General features: G+C 34.1%; 1 protein-coding gene and 1 pseudogene across 2 annotated transcripts; both read left to right on the top strand.

Moving 5' to 3' along the window:
* The first annotated feature begins 8,845 nt into the window (after positions 1 to 8,845).
* LOC148879406 (uncharacterized) lies at positions 8,846 to 12,342 on the top strand. The gene is made up of 2 exons (XM_088949238.1): positions 8,846 to 9,156; positions 11,909 to 12,342. The coding sequence occupies exons 1-2, from the start codon at positions 8,970 to 8,972 to the stop codon at positions 12,223 to 12,225; spliced, it is 504 nt and encodes a 167-aa protein (XP_088805364.1). The 5' UTR covers positions 8,846 to 8,969; the 3' UTR covers positions 12,226 to 12,342.
* Positions 12,343 to 14,561: 2,219 nt separating this feature from the next.
* On the top strand, positions 14,562 to 16,139 carry LOC148879405 (putative galacturonosyltransferase-like 4 pseudogene; annotated as a pseudogene). The gene has a single exon (XR_016104222.1). The product of XR_016104222.1 is annotated as a putative galacturonosyltransferase-like 4 pseudogene (transcript).
* Positions 16,140 to 16,654: the final 515 nt, after the last annotated feature.

The raw sequence follows: 16,654 nt of genomic DNA, 5'->3' as shown, positions 1-16,654 counted from the left end.
CATTTTCCACTCCACTAGACAACACTAAAGCATTCAAAAAGGAAGATGGTTCACCAAAGGTAAACGAATCACAATTTTGAAGTATGATTGAAAGTCTTCTCTGTTTAACTACTACAAGACCAGACATCATGTATGCGATTAGTCTACTATCAAGATTCATGCAGAGTCCAAGTCAAGTTCACCATGGAGCAGCTAAAAGAATACTAAGGTATTTGCAAGGTACAAAGAGCTATGGAATTTCATATAGAGTCACACATGACTCTAAGCTCATTGGCTACACAAACACTGATTGGGCAGGTTCGGTAGATGACATGAAAAGTACATCTAATTATGCTTTCACACTTGCATCAGGGATATTTTCTTGGGCTTCAAAGAAGCAAGCAACTGTTGCCTAATCATCAGCTGAAACAGAATATATTGCAGCAGCAATAACAACGAGCCAAGCTATATGGCTCAAAAGGATATTTGATGACATGGGAGAACCACAAGTTGGTGCTACTGAAATCTACTACCATAGCAAATCTACTATTGCAATGGAAAAGAATCTCATATTTCACAACAGAACCAAACATATTGGGATCAAGTACCACTTTATCAAAGAAGCTAAAGGAAACAAAGAAATAGAACTCGGACATTGCAAAACTGAAGAACAGTTAGCTAATATATTCACAAAGGCTCTACCAAAAGGCAAGTTCGAATTGTTACGAGACATGATTGGAGTTGCTGAAATGTGTATCAAGGAGGAGTATTAAATGTTGCTACACATTTTCATAAGACATTTGAATATGCTCTCTCGAAGAACAGTAAAGTTAAGCTACTTCCAAAGTTTGTTTCTTTCCAATATGTGTCACTACACCTCCCAAGATTAGTTAGTTCCCATGTTAGCCGATTCTGCTCCCAAGGTGTGTTAATGCCTGTCCTTGTTCAGTGTAAGTCGGTTCACATTCAACCAACTCCATCTACTATAAAAACCCCTCTTCTGTACTGATTCGAACCATCAGAGAGAAATACTAGAATACTACAAATTTTTCTCTCGTTCAACTAAGTTCTATTATGTTTTCTATCATATTTTTTTTTACAGTATTTACTATTACTATCATCCACAACCATCAGTGGAAAACCATTACCAGATTCCTTAATGGAGTTCTTCTACGCTATTAACATGACCAATGTTACAAATGGGAATCTTTGTGTGGTTGGTACTTGAATACCGGAGAATGTTGCCGGAAAGATCATATTGTGTGATAAGAGGGATTAATGCTAGAGCTCAAAAGGACTTCTCAATGAAACAAGCCGGTGGCGCAGGCATGATTTTAGTGAAGTCATTTACAAGCTTCACACCATTCAGGGGCAATTTAGTCATAAAACATGCATTTAGATTGACGTGGAGGGTCATTGAACTTTAACTGTGTTTTAATGGATAGTGAGTATTAGAAAATAAAATTTGATGATGAGTTTTAGACGTTTTGAAAGATTATGGTGAGTTTAAGAGAATTCATAAAAAGTGTTAATAGGTTTTGGACAATTACCCTTAAAATAATGACACAAATAATGAGAGAAAAAGATTTTTTATTTTGCCCTCAACTAAAAAATCGTTTGAACATTGTTCACCTTCTTCTACCTTTCAACACCAAACCAGTCACAACAACGACCATCTTCTCTCTCTCTCTCTCCTTTTTCTTTTTTCTTTTTTTTATCAGTCTCACCTTTTCTCTTTCCTTTCCCTTCTTTTCTTTTCCCTCCTCTTCCTCTTTCTTTTTCTTTCTTCCCCCTATCATTTCCCTTCTCTCCTCCAACGTTCTCGGCTCCCAAAACCAATTGCAGACCACATGTTCTCTGGTTGAGCAGAACCAATGATAGTAGCCGTCACCTGAAGCATCCATCCCTCATATTCAGACGAGAATCACATTAGAAAGTCGATCATCTCGCCGATCTCTCAGTTACAAATTTGTCTCACCTTCGGTGTTCGAGGTAAGTGATATGGATGCGGAAGCATACCCCTGTTGTAGTATTACTTTAGATTAGAACCCCAGCTGAAGTTCCCTTATTCTTAGGGGTGGATTTGAGCTAAGCCGAGTCCAATATTTGGCTATTCGAGCTTTGACTCGTAGAAATAGTTTTAGGCTTCAACTCGAGCTCGGTTTGGTTTGAAAGCTTGCAAGTTTGAGCTTGGTGCAACTTGCCCCAGGTGAAGTTCCCTTATTCTTGTGGATTTGAGCTAAGTCGAGTGGAATACTTGGCTATTCGAGCTTGACTCGTAGAAATGGTGTTAGGCTTGAGCTCGAGCTCGGTTTGGTTTAAAAGCTTGCAAGTTTGAGCTCGGTTCAACTCGAGCTCGAGCACGACTGCAACCCAAGCTTTTCTAAAAAATAAAAATTATACATATAAAAATAATTTTTTTTATTTTACATACAAAAAATTAAAAATTATAAAATTATTTATTATTATACATACAAAATATAATTATATAATTATAAATTTTTATTTTACATACAAAAAATAAGAATTATAAAATCATTTACTATTATACATAAAAAATAAAAATATTATATATAAAATATATTATTATATATACTAAAAATTATTTATTATATATATATATGTATATATAATAAAACTATTTGTTTATTATACTATGCTCGATTTAGGCTTGCAAGCCTCACGATCCAAGTTTCATTGGGCTTGAACTCGGCTCGATTAACAAACTAACCTATATATCAAGCTTGAGCTTAACTCGAAGCTTAGTTTAAACTGAGCGAAGCTCAAATAACTCGTGAGAAGCTTAACTCCCCTACCTGTTCCAACAACCATGATTAAGCCAACATACACCCGGTAAACTCTTACTACCATCGAGCTTTCCTCCAACTAATTTTCTTCAAATTTTATCTCTTTTGTTTGCTTTTCTGTTTCCCTACAATAACGGAGATAGGAGGCAAAGAGATAACTGACGGAGCCAGTGATGAAGTTCCACCAAACCAGCTCTTGTAGGCTTTCTCGATGCCCACCTAGCAATTTAATTCTGATAATACTATGCTGGTAAACAATTGAGAAGTTCTAATCTTAATTTGATTTCTGTTATATCTTCCATAGAGAGGGATCAGAGGTGAAGGGGGTTGTCGCCGTTGTTTAATGTCATGAGGTAGAAGATGAATAGTGTTGAGGCTTGAGAGAGATCGAATGGAGGGAGACGATGAACAATGGCATTCCAAGGAGGTGAGTTAAGAAAGGATAATTTGGTCCAAAAAAGTTATTTTCGTTGTCATCATATTCACTATTTTTGCAATTTGTTTAAAAACATATCTGATTTTACCAATTCATCAAACTTTATTATTATTTTTTTTTGTAAAAGTCCTATAATTTATTAATTCTTGAATTAACCTCTGACTTGTCCGGATATTTTTCTTTATGTTAAATAATTTTGAATATAGATAGATAGATAGATAGATAGATATATTAACAGTTTGGGAATAAGTAATTTTCATAATTTAACAATAATTATGTACTAATAAATTATTGGGTAAAATATAAAAACCTCCCCTGAGATTTTTGACAATCATAAAAAACCTCCCCTCGAGTTTCGTTTTAAGAAAAACCTCCCTTGAACTTTTGGAAAACTCAAAAATTTCCCATCCATCACTAACGGAAATGGAAAACGTTCCACCGCTGTATTATTTTTTCAAAATATCCATTTTACCCTTGCATATAATTTTACTAAAATCATTCCAAAACTCATTAACCCTCCCCTCCCTAAACTGAACTCCATCGAGTCAAAAAGAGAGAGGAAGCACTCAGCCACTGTAAACTCCACCGTAAACAGAAGAGAGGAAGCTTTTTTGCTTTAACTCCATTGTAACATGAAACTATAAAAGTGTGCTCAGGCATGAGCACACATATGCCATACTGATTCACACTTGTGTTTATATGGTGCCAAACATTTTGAATTGAAATCAGCCCCTAAGCAAAGGGCATTTGCAGTCAGTGGTCCTTGCTGTTACGAAAACGCACATGCCATACAGACCACATGTGGCAAAGACATCACACTATTTATGGACAGCTTGCCATATCGACTGTCATGACTCCGATGCTTCAGTCCATGAATACATCCAGAGGTTTCCATCTATATCTGGTCTCAAAAATCGAAAACGCACCGATAGAGGAATCATTGTGATCTGCAAACAGTGACCTCACTGGTCTGGATCTTCTGTCAAGAAGTTGCAAGGCTCCATCAGGGGTGAGGGTTTGGCTTAAATAGCTGAAACATGACTCCCACCTATCCAGTAATTGACATTGCTTTCCCATTTCAATTTCAACTCATCAAAGACATCCATGGAGAGACTATAGTAACTTGACACCGAGTTTCTGTTAGCAGCTTAGAGTGTTTGAAAAACATATAGATTATGGCCTTAAAATATCTGTTCCCTTGAACCTTGTCTCAATGACAAACTTTTTGGCATCAATATTTAGACCTCCAAATTTTAGATGTCATAGTTGCTACGCTCATGGATCATCTACCAATGTCTCTAATTCTAGCGGTGGATGTACAGAACTCACATATGAACTAGCACAAAATTTTGCCCAATAATCTTCATATTGCATTGCAGTTTACATCCTTTGGTCTATCTAACTAATCACACCCTTCCACTTGATCATTGCACATGTAGGAAATATGCTGCTAGGAAATATGATTGGCAATGGATTCGATAGAAGCAGATACACAAGACAAAACTGCAGGCTGGAAGGTTATCTCACCGTAATCCTTTAAAAATATCTTGTGACGATCGAATGTGTTGAGTCATCAAATATGAGCTTGATATTGTCTGTAAACATCACATTTAAGTCAATGTAATGGAAGAAGAATAGGATCCAGAAATCAAGATAAATAGAAACTTAATGTTTTCTCTCTTCTCGAAGATCGCCGATTTGATAGACCTAAACAATACCATGTCTTCTCTTCTAAAAGAAGCCCTAAGTAAACTTTTTCATCTGAACCTTATTTACTCATAATTGTTAACACGAATGATGTCAATGCGGGAAAGGAAGATGAGAGTGTTTCATTCCTTAGAGTCACCCATGTCCCAATGTGGCAAAATGGGACAATTGGCTTGACAAATTAGACTCCAAATACCACCATTCTCATCCTTGATTCCTGTTACAACGAAGTTTACGGTGGCTGAATGCTTCCATCTATTCTTGAGTCGATGGAGTTTCGGGGTGGGAGATTGAAAGAGGAGAAAGTAAAGTTTCTTTTAGGATTATTTTTGTCAAATTTTATGTAAAATAAAAAGGTAAAATGGGTATTTTGAAAAAAATAGTACATCGATGGAACGTTTTTAGTCTAGGTCAGTGATGGAAGAGAGGTTTGTGTTCAGCTTTTCAGAAGTTCAGGGGAGGTTTGTGTTAAAGTGAAACTTGAGGGGAGATATTTATTATTGTCAGAAATCTCAGGGGAGGTTTTTATATTTTACCCTAAATTATTAACAGTATTTTAATAAATACAGTATTTACTAATTACAAGTATTAATAATTAGTGTATAGATTAAACATAATGCATTATTAATTAACAGTAATTTAATAATTACAGTATTTTTCATAATTTTTAATAATTTCCATTATTTTAAAAAATACAATATTGATTAATAAACAGTATTAATTGACAGTATTTTCAATAAATTAAATAACAGTAATTTTCAATAATTCTATAAACTAAAATTACAGTATTTTTTATCATTAAATAACAATATTTCCAATAAAAATAATGTATTTATTAAATAACAGAATTTTCAAAAATATAAGTAACCACGGTAAACTGTAATTAACAGTAATTATCAGAAAATTAACAGTAATTAAAGTACAGTATATATTAATTAACAGCATTGACTACAGTATTTTCAATTTGTTGTTGCATTTTTATTTCAATAAAAATAAAATAATAATAATAACAACAACAACAACAACAACAACAACAACAACAACAACAACAATAATAATAATAATAATAATAATAATAATAATAATAATAATAATAATAATAATAATAATAATGATGATGATGATGATGATGATGATAATCATAATAATAATAACATTATTAATTAATTAACAGTATTAGAAAAATACAGTATTAATTAGAAGAATTTATAATTACAGTATTTTTCTTAATTTTTAATGATTAACAGTATTTTAAAAAGTATAGTATTTTATGTAATTAATAAATACTGTATTTTGATAAATACAATATTTTCTATAATCACAGTATTTATTAGATAATATTATTTAATAACAATTAATATTTTTAGTAAATACAGTATATATTTAATTAATTGCAGTATTTTTGTATTTAGTTAATTACAGTATAATTTAATTGCAGTATAATATTAATCTGTGACTGTAATATTCATTTTCATAATTAAATTATTTTTTCAATTATTACAATATTTTAATAATTACAGTATTTATTAATTAATAGTATTAAAAATACTGTATTTATTGAAAAATATATTATTTATTAATTAACAGTATTAAAAATTTAGTATTAATTAATTAACATTATTAATTACTGTATTTAATTAAAAGTATTTATAATTTCAGTATTTTTCATAATTTTTAATAATTAACATTATTTTAAAATTACTGTGTTTATTAATTAACAATATTAATTACAGTATTGTATTTAATTAATAAATACAGTATTTTAAAAAAAATACAGTATTTTTAAAAAAATACAGTATTTATTAATTAACAGTATTAATTATAGGATTTTATTTAATTAATAAATACAGTAATGTACTACACTTAACAGTATTTATTAACAGAAATGTATTTATAAATTAACAGTATTTTTAAATAATTAACAATATTTATTAAAAAACAGTATTATTAATAATTCAGTATTTTAATAATGTATTTATTAACAATGTTAATGTACTACACTTAACATTGCACCGTACAGTATAATATATTTATTAATTAAAAAACAGTAATTATTTTTTACTGTAACTAAATTATTTTTCAACTGTGTTTAACAGTAATTATAATTTTTCAATAAATACGGAAACTTAACAATTACAATATTATTAATAATTCAGTATTTTAATAATTACAGTATTTACTAAAAAGCAGTATTATTAAATATATTATTTTTTAGAAATAATGTATTTATTAATTAATAGTTATATAATTATATAATTATAAAATGTGGAGAATTTAAAGTAGTTTTTTTTTCATAGAAATTACATTAATGAAGTCTACGAGCTCGGCCAGGCTTATTTGAGAAAGCTCGAGCTCAAGCCCACGAAATTGAAATTTTTCCAAGCCTAAAAGATAATGGGTTAGGCCAGGTTGGGAAATCGGGCTACCCGACCCATGAATAGGTCTAATTGTATATATAAACAATTGTATACATCAAAAATTGTATAAAATAAAATTTTAAACATCTTTTTTCAATTTTTTTTTTAAATGGACCTCTCATAACTTGGCTTGGTCTGTAGCCTGGCCTAGCCCAAGGCTCGGCCCATGGACCAACCCAACCCATGGCACGGGCCTTTACGGGCTCGAGCCATAGGTTGTGTCGAACCGACCCCCTAAATTATCCTAGAAGAGGGAGGCACGGCCCGGGATGCCTCATGGGCCATCATGACGCGGCTCGCACTTTGTGCGTGCTACATGCGGGTCATGTCATGTCGGCCAGCTACCCACCCAATACTTGGGACAAGGTAGGGAAATTCATGAAATCTCCATCCTTGATGAGGAGTGGGGTGCCTTGTGCTTGAACTCGTCCGACATTGAGAAGTGGTTGCCTTGCCCTGAACCCGCGTGACACTAGGGACGGGGCAGGGATGGGGTGCCCCGCCCTAAACCCACCCCGTTGTCATTCCTATATAATTGTTAATTATTAGTGGAATTAATAAGAATGTTAGCTTTTATAATTATTTTTATTTATTTAAAGTTAATCAAAATTTTACTTAAAAATAATAAAAAGAATAAAAATTATTAAAATCACTACAAATTATTAATAAACCTAAGTTTATTAAAAATATTTGTTCATATTCAATTAACAATAATTATTTTCTATAAATCAACATTACATGAAAAATAAAATTATTAAAATTTGAGATATTAAAAATAACTTTGAATACTTTTAGTTAATTAACAACAAATTTTGATTATTAATTTAATATTAATTAATAATAAATAAAATTTTTAAATCTTTCAGATTTTCCCGTGCATCGCACGAGTGCCCGCTAGTAATTTGTTAATTCTTGAATTAACCTCTGACTTGTCCAGTTATTTTTCTTTATGTTAAATAAAAATTTTAATATATACATATAGATATAGATAGATAGATAGATAGATAGATATAGAGAGAGAGAGAGAGAGAGAATAACTAATTTTCATAATTTAACAATAATTATGTACTAATAAATTATTAAGCGCTCAAAATATTGCGTGACCTACTTTATTTTGGAAGCCATAGATTAGAGTCATTAAACTGTTAAATCATTCGAACCAGATTGGTCATTAATTTGGACGGTCGTGATTGATGACCACATTTACGATCAAAAAGTTTCTTAAACATAATAATAATAATAATAATAATAATAATAATAATAATAATAATAATAATAATAATAATAATAAAAGATAAATAAAGAAGATTTGTTGTACAATTGCACTTCTAGAGAGTTAGAGTCCAGTCCTAATTAATTACGTAGAAGTATGGATTACTATCGAACATATGGATCTAGCAAAACCCTCGATATTGATGTTGACACAAGAATTGATTTGTTTCTTGTTGGTGGTTGAAGAGTCCGTGTTCGTATTGCATATTTGCATACCGTTTGAAGGGGAGATTCTTGCTGGCCGGGTTGTATAACTCAATACCGGCTTCGGATGATTTTCACAAAATCGTCTTTTTGATCTTTTATTATATTTAATCGGTTTTGCATTAAGATCTTTTTTTTCTTGAAAGAATGGCTCCTAAATCAATCCGTGGTTCTTCTTATAGACATGATTCTCTGAGATTGGTCGTGTTTTTTCTGGGTATTTGTCTGGTTGGTTATATCGTGAGGAATATGAAGGAGAATTTAGCTGATCCAGTCTCATGTCCAGTATGCGAATGTAAATGTTCTTTGGAGGACTTCTTATCCATACCATTAGGTAATAATCAACTGCCGTAGGCTGTTAAAGCTTCTCAGGTAGATGATGATAGTTTGGCATATGTCCACTCTTCTTTATTAATGAGCACTTCTCTTCTGAGCTCTTTATTTTAACTGTCTAATTTCTGTGTTTGGAGTGTTATCTATTTAGCTTATAATTATTTACTGCTAGTTGCTTAACTTGATAATAGGTTATATTACAACGTGAAGATTCAGAAATATTGAATTCAAAGACGCCTTGATATTGATAATGGAGATTGGATCTTGGTGTTAAAATTTACTGTTCTAGAAGAATACAATGCAGTTTGAAGAACATTGCTATATTGAACTTTGCACTGATGGTAGATTCATAATGGGTTTCTTTTTTTTTTTTTCGGATTTTTAGTTTGTCTTTTGAATATAGGAACTAACTAATTATATATTGTAGTACAAAGCCACAGTTGATTAGCTCTATTTTTAGTTTTATATTGTAGTATGGAGTTCAATGAATTTTGGTTTAATGCGTTCTGTTGCTTGGAGGGATTAATCGTAATGCTATGTTTATGTGGACTTAGAATTTCTTATGATCAAGCTAATTGCAGAAATAGAATCTTAGTAGTAGGGAGTATAGGGCTTTGATGGATTGATAATTTGAATCTACCATTCTTCAAAGATGGGACACAATTTACCTAGAGAATCACATTATGAAGGCAAAGGGCAATAGAGAAATTTTAAATCCATCATGTTCTGATGATAACAGATAATTTACCTGGAGGGATCATTTGAATTGACAGAGAAAATGGGGGAGTGATCATTAAAAATCTTTGATGCTCTGATGACTGGACATGATTTACCCAGTGGTGTTCATTTAAATCTGTCATGTTCTGAGGATACATGGTGATGTATTTTAAGTACATGATATTGTGGATCTGTAGAAGGGAGGGTTCATTCAACTCATCATGTTCACAATGGTTAAGATGTTAAGAGGTGATTAGTTTCCCGTGCTTGACAACTGGTGTCTATGTATAATATTAACACGTTCATGTTCAGAAATAATGATAAGAAATTCTGAGAAAAAGAAAAACGGGGTAAGTACTGAATATCAAAAGAGGACAAAATGGTGTAAAATCACTTGGCATGGATAATTAATTGACATAGTAATTTGTAAGGTCGAAGTATCTGAGACAGAATAAAGAGAGAAGGAATGGACAATTTTCTGGAACTCTACTTTTTTGGGCAATGCTATTGCAGTTAAGAGTGTAAACAACTGACTTCCATCATCCACACAAAGTTTCTCTATCTAGACAATTAGTTATGAATACTTGAAATTTAGTTTCAGTTGGTTGCACCCTTCACCCTCGTTATAAGTAATGCAATTGCATCCTATTGCTTTTGACTTTTGAGCCCACACCTGCACATAACACTTGGCTTTCATGTCACATTAAAATAAATGTGCATGAGTATTGTCTACCATGCTGCACTTGTTTTCTTGTGTCTCTTGCTCTCCATTGTTGAAAACAATGTTTCATTATTGCTAGTTTTGTTTGGCTTTCGTGTATTTGATCACACGCTTACAGATTTTTTATGCTATAATTTTATAAATACTACTTTTTTTCCTTGTAAAAGTTGTTATCTACCCAGATTCAGGTCAGTTAATTTATTTCCATCTATGCGCTGTTGCAGTTTCATGATTTATTGTGCTTATTGGGTCCCTGTATTCCAACATTACATGAATGTCTATGGTGTCCTGCATGTGAAGTTCTGTAACTGAATATAGTTTAAGTAGGAATATATGAATAGAAGGTAGAAAAATAATTATGACAATCAGAAATTTTATATTCTAAATTGGAATAATGAAATATTAAATTTTCTGAGTGAAACTTTTGGCATGCCTCAGAATTTGAAATGCTATAATGTAGTTCTGCAGTATATGATCTTACTCAAATACTGTCAGTAATTTGATGCTTGCTTAGAAGATGTTCTAGCCGTTCCATTTTCATTATGAATCTATGATAATACATTTTGATTAGAAAAAAAAAAGTCGTGATAAATCACTCACCAAGGCAGGGATATGATATATGATCTTAGTTATATACAGTTTTAAAGTTTGCAGTTTGCTTAGAAGATATTCTGCCCACTCTATACTGTTCTTTTTTATTATACAGTTCAATTAGAGGAGGAAAAATATTGATAAATTATTAAACAAGGTAGGGATATGGTACTAAATATTAGTCAAATACTATCAGTATTTTGGAGCTTGCCTAGAAAATGATCTTGTTATGCCATTGCTCTTTATTGGTAATATATCTTGCATTTCATAGACACCTACTACCATCTTCTGCCCAACAAAAGATGTTCAACCTCCTTCTGTAGCTTAGTTAACTTTTCTTTTTCCATTATGTGGAAATACACTGTAAGGTAGCTTTCTATGGAAAAAAAAAAAAGCTATCAATCAAGATCGATATCATGATGTGTGATCCTAGTTTTTGTATAAGGTAATTAGAATGGAATTATAACATCAGCATTGTACTGATTGAAATAGAAGTATATATCATCCATGTTTCTTTTGAAGATACCAAATAGTTCCTTTTTTTCAGGGATGCCAACTAGCTTAGTTGGTAACTCTGTATTGAAATCCCCCCCAAAAAAAAACAAAGTTCCAAAATCCATCCTTACCTTTTCAGCCTTTTACATTATATACATGTATGTAGGTATGCCTATCCTCTTTCCAAGCTATACTCTGTTGCATCATATTTTCCTACTCTCTTGTACAGATTGTGGTAAGCATGATGCTGACATGAATAAAGAGATGGAGAAAGACGTTGTAGAGTTATTGTCTGATGAACTAAATCTACAGAGAGATGTGACCAATGACATGATGGAACATAGTAAGGTATTGATACTAGAGGCAAAGGAGTCATCTTCTCATTACCAAAAAGAAGCAGAAAAGTGCAATTTAGGAGTGGAAGCGTGTGAAGAAGCAAGAGAGAAGGCTGAAGCAGCTCTGAGAGCGGAGCTTAAGCAGTCAGAATTGTGGGAGAAAAGGGCCCGCGAACTTGGGTGGAAGGATAGAAAAGGGGCTCACTTTTAAACAAGTAGTTGATAGTCTCTATAGGGATCTCTATACTTTGCATAGTTGAGGTGGCGAGCCACATGTATATTCAGGCCCATGGATCCATTTTGTGCAATATAAATTATTTTTGTTTTTAACCTTTTATCCTTATATTTCCTTGAGAAATGAAATTCATCTAACTGAAATCATTTTCCAGCTGTTCTTTAACCAAGTTCAGATATATAAGTGGGTTCAATATTTATTTTGGCTTCAGAATATCCCAATGATGCAGATGCAGCCCCAAAGTAAGTAAACTAGTGGAGTCAAATCTTGACAAGTATCTCTTCATCATAATGGGGATGTTTGAAGTAAATGTTTAAATGGTAAAAGATTTTTTTTTCAACTTATATATGAAGGCATTCTGTTTTCCATAGTGCCCTCAAATTTTCTCCAAGGGCTTCCCTAACAGAGGACAAAATTATCAAGATAATTTCTATAAAACTGGAAAGGTAACCCAGGTGAATTTAAATGAATAGTAGTTGATTGGTTTCCGATTACTTAAATTAATATCACATTATCACTAAGTAAATCAGGTTCTTCCTCCCAGGTCATTTTTTCCTTCTTGCTACCAAGCTCTCCTTCAACATTTGTTCACATCAAGATTCAGGCGGGTACTCAAATCAAATCCTGAAGTCACTTCATCAACAGTCAGATTGAAGAAAACTACACAAAACTCGTAACAGAATTTGCTATCTTACATGTAATGCCTCAATGGAGTATACGTGCTTACTGGTTCTATTAGACCCATGGATCCTCTACCATACCGTCCCTGATCTCTCTCTCTCTCTCTCTCTGGGTGAGAGCCTTTGAAGAAGCTACTAGAAAAGGCTTCAAGGGAAAGTCACTTATTTGGTAGATCAATTACAAACAGCCACCCTGTACTTAGGGGTAGTGACACTTGGTCCCTTCAACTTTATTTTGCAATAAAGGCCGACCTGAATATTCTTTTAACTTCATGAAATATTCTTTAAACATTTCTAAAACCTTAAACTAGAAGCCTAAAAGTCTTTAACTACCCTTATTTTCTTTTACTCCATTTTATCCTTTTTAACTTGTTTTTTTAATTTTAAATCCTAATGTTTCACTCAACTTTCTTTAATTTTCTTTTAAGAAAGTTCATCTTGAGAATGTCTTCGGAGAATGATTTATGCGTTATTCATCATTTTGATATTTGTTGCCGCCGGTGCACACAGCATACATCTCTGATGAGTGAGGGGCAATTTTAGTAGTACTTCCACCGTTAACTCTGTTGGTGAAATTTTGAAAGAGAAACCTAGGTATTGATTGCAGAGTAATATAAGGGACCTGTACCTTATATTCAAACTCATTTTCTAACATATCAAACCAGGCCTTGTACCTGTACCTCACATTATGATGAAAGATGGCTCTCCTTTGAAATGCGAAATCTTTCTGAACCATTGCTATAGAGACGATTATCTTTATCTCTCCCCTGAACAAAGAAACAAAACAACCTGGTTTCCCAAGCAGGTAGCAAGCATATCATAGAAATGTCAATTGCAGAAAACCCTTTTGCCTGTTTCACAAACAAATGGATATCAATTAATCCAAAGACCATAAACAAATAGATGAGAAAAACACAGATAGAACACAGGTATCAATCTGATTGATCATAAAACTCGAGACCCATCTATTTTCTCTTTTGGTTGTGAAAATAAATGGGGATAGATAAATGATAAATCATAAATGGAACGGACGAGTTGATCCTCCATTTTTTCTTTTGAAAATTTAAACCACAGTTAAGAGCATTTTTGTCTTTTTATTTTTCGTCAAATAATTAACCCTATTAATTGATTAAAAAAGGCCCGAAATCTTCAAAAGATATACAATAAAGTCATTTAATTGTGCTTTAATTTAATTTAATTTAATTTAATTAATTAGAGAAACCAAATCGAATGGATAAGATTGGATATGAATTGGAATCTTAATTAAGGAATCAAATTTTGATTATATTATATGTTATATCCAGTCCCCCCATGCCGAAGAATTGGCAAGTAACCGTTAGAAGTCAAATTCTGGCTAAGGTCAAAAATAACAACCTTCCCATAAACCAGGGGGATAGTAAACAACCTGCCCATGCATGTAGGACTCCACTCAAAATCTTTTCAATGATACAAAACCCCTCCTATTTCTGATTCCAGAAAAATAATCTGAATGAGAAAAAAAACAATAAAAAAACGAAAATTTCTCAATATTCTATTCTATTCTATTCAAGTAGAATTATTTATTTTTATATATTATTTTGGAGGTGGTGAAAGCAAAAAAGCAAAATAGAAGTGATTTTCTAAAATGGGTCCTCCTGATGATGATCACAAGTCACAGGATCCTCCGACCTTTCTTCTCTTCCTCACAATCCCACCCACCTGTTTCCTTGCCTTTTATTATCAACCATTTCCACGCTTTCCAAAAAAGACTTCTCTTAACCTGCAGCCTACCTCCAATGGCTGCTCTTCCTCCTCTTGGTTGACCTTCCCAGTTCAATCAAAGGCAGGATGGCCTTCCGGAGGAGCCTAGCCCCTCTCCCACTCCTTGGCCTCCTGTCTTTCCTCCTCCTCCACCCCATCGCCACCACTTCTACGTCCGCCACCGGAATCCGCCTTGGCATACTCCGCAAGCCATCCCCCGACGTGCCCAGCTTCCGTGAAGCCCCTGCTTTCCGCAATGAGGAGACCTGTGGCTCCGCGGACACTGATCGCATCCATATCGTCATGACCCTTGATGCCAATTATCTCAGAGGGACCATGGCTGCCGTATTGTCAACCCTACAGCACTCATCATGCCCGGAGAACGTCGCTTTCCACTTCCTCTCAGCCCGGTCCGAGCCTGAGATCATCGCCAGCATCTGTTCCACCTTCCCTTATCTCAATTTCAAGGTCTACCACTTCGACTCGAACCGGGTCCGTGGCAAGATCTCAAAGTCAATTCGCCTAGCTCTGGACCAACCTCTGAATTATGCACGCATCTACCTTGCAGATATCGTCCCGGCCGACGTGGATCGTATCATCTACCTCGACTCTGACACAATCGTGGTTGACGACATCGCAAAGCTCTGGAGGGTGGATTTGGGTGACAAGGTGATAGCCGCACCAGAGTACTGCCATGCAAATTTCACCCAATACTTCACGGATGCGTTTTGGTCAGACCCAGCTTTGGCGACAACATTTGAAGGAAGGAAGCCCTGTTACTTCAACACAGGGGTGATGGTAGTTGATGTGGATAAATGGCGACAAGGAAGTTACACCGAGAAGGTTGAGGAGTGGATGTGGCTGCAGAAACAGAAGAGAATATATCACTTGGGCTCTCTACCACCTTTCTTGCTGGTGTTGGCTGGGAATATCAAAGCAGTTGATCATAGATGGAACCAACACGGATTAGGTGGTGACAACTTCGAAGGCAAATGTAGGAACCTTCACCCTGGTCCCATCAGTCTACTCCACTGGAGTGGGAAGGGTAAGCCATGGCTGAGGTTGGACTCCCGAAAGCCGTGTGCCGTTGATTATTTATGGCAACCGTATGACCTCTATCGTTCAACAGTCACTCTAGAAGAATGAGAGAGAGAGAGAGAGAGAGAGAGAAAGAAAAGCTATGCACACGGAGATCGAGGCTGGAACGACCAAAGAGGAGGAGAAGGGGCGAGAGCCGAGAGCGAGCGGTTGGGTGGGGTAAGGGAAGGGAGGTTGTTGGCTCTGCTAGCCGCCTGTGCCCTGTGACTGTAGACCATCTGAGGTCCATGGGATTGTGAACTGAGAGAGTGGGGCAACTCATGGCATGGAGCATGGTGGGTGGAAGATAGTGTTTTCTTGTAGTTTCTTTTCGTTTAATTGTAAACCATGATAAGAAAACAGAAATCATTTTCGTCTGTTGGTCATCTCAAAGCACAAGATGGGTCCCTCTGTAGAACAGTTAACAGTAGCGAGAGCGACTCATGAGTCGTAGAGTAGGGCGACAGCCGGCCAGCCATAACGATGATTTGAGATTTCCATTTTTCATCACCTTTATTGCGTCGATTGGGGTTGACCTTTTACAAATACAAGTACAAATATGTATAATATACAAGTACATATTTGTATTTGTACTCTTCCCAATTTAGAAATACTATATATAAAGTTTTGCAGTGTACATACTTGTAAGAAGAGTACGAACACAAATACTTACAAAATACAAGGTTTTACACTATATATTTGTATTTGTACTCCTTCCTGTTTGGAAAGAGTGCAAATACAAATATTTTCAGTGGTTTATTGTATTTTAAGAATTTGTATTTGTACTCTTCCCAAGTTGAGACTGATAAAAAAACCTATTTTTTGGCATGCGTCTTATGTTTTGTGTTTCGAGTTTGTGCATTCCAGAATCGTAACTGTAGTATACCCATCTAGAACATTGGGTCACC

The sequence above is a fragment of the Nelumbo lutea genome, chromosome 1 (assembly GCF_056320005.1).
Source record: "Nelumbo lutea isolate HS-2025 chromosome 1, American lotus-T2T, whole genome shotgun sequence".
Lineage (NCBI taxonomy): Eukaryota > Viridiplantae > Streptophyta > Magnoliopsida > Proteales > Nelumbonaceae > Nelumbo > Nelumbo lutea.
The sequence above is the reverse complement of the archived record's forward strand: the minus strand, read 5'-3'. Positions and strand labels throughout refer to the sequence as shown.

Excerpts from the sequence above, each read along its gene's own strand:
- LOC148879406 (XM_088949238.1), top strand. The coding sequence starts at position 8,970 with ATGGCTCCTAAATCAATCCGTGGTTCTTCTTATAGACATGATTCTCTG. Across the intron at positions 9,157-11,908 it reads CTTCTTATCCATACCATTAG|ATTGTGGTAAGCATGATGCT; the intron begins GTAATAATCAAC and ends TCTCTTGTACAG.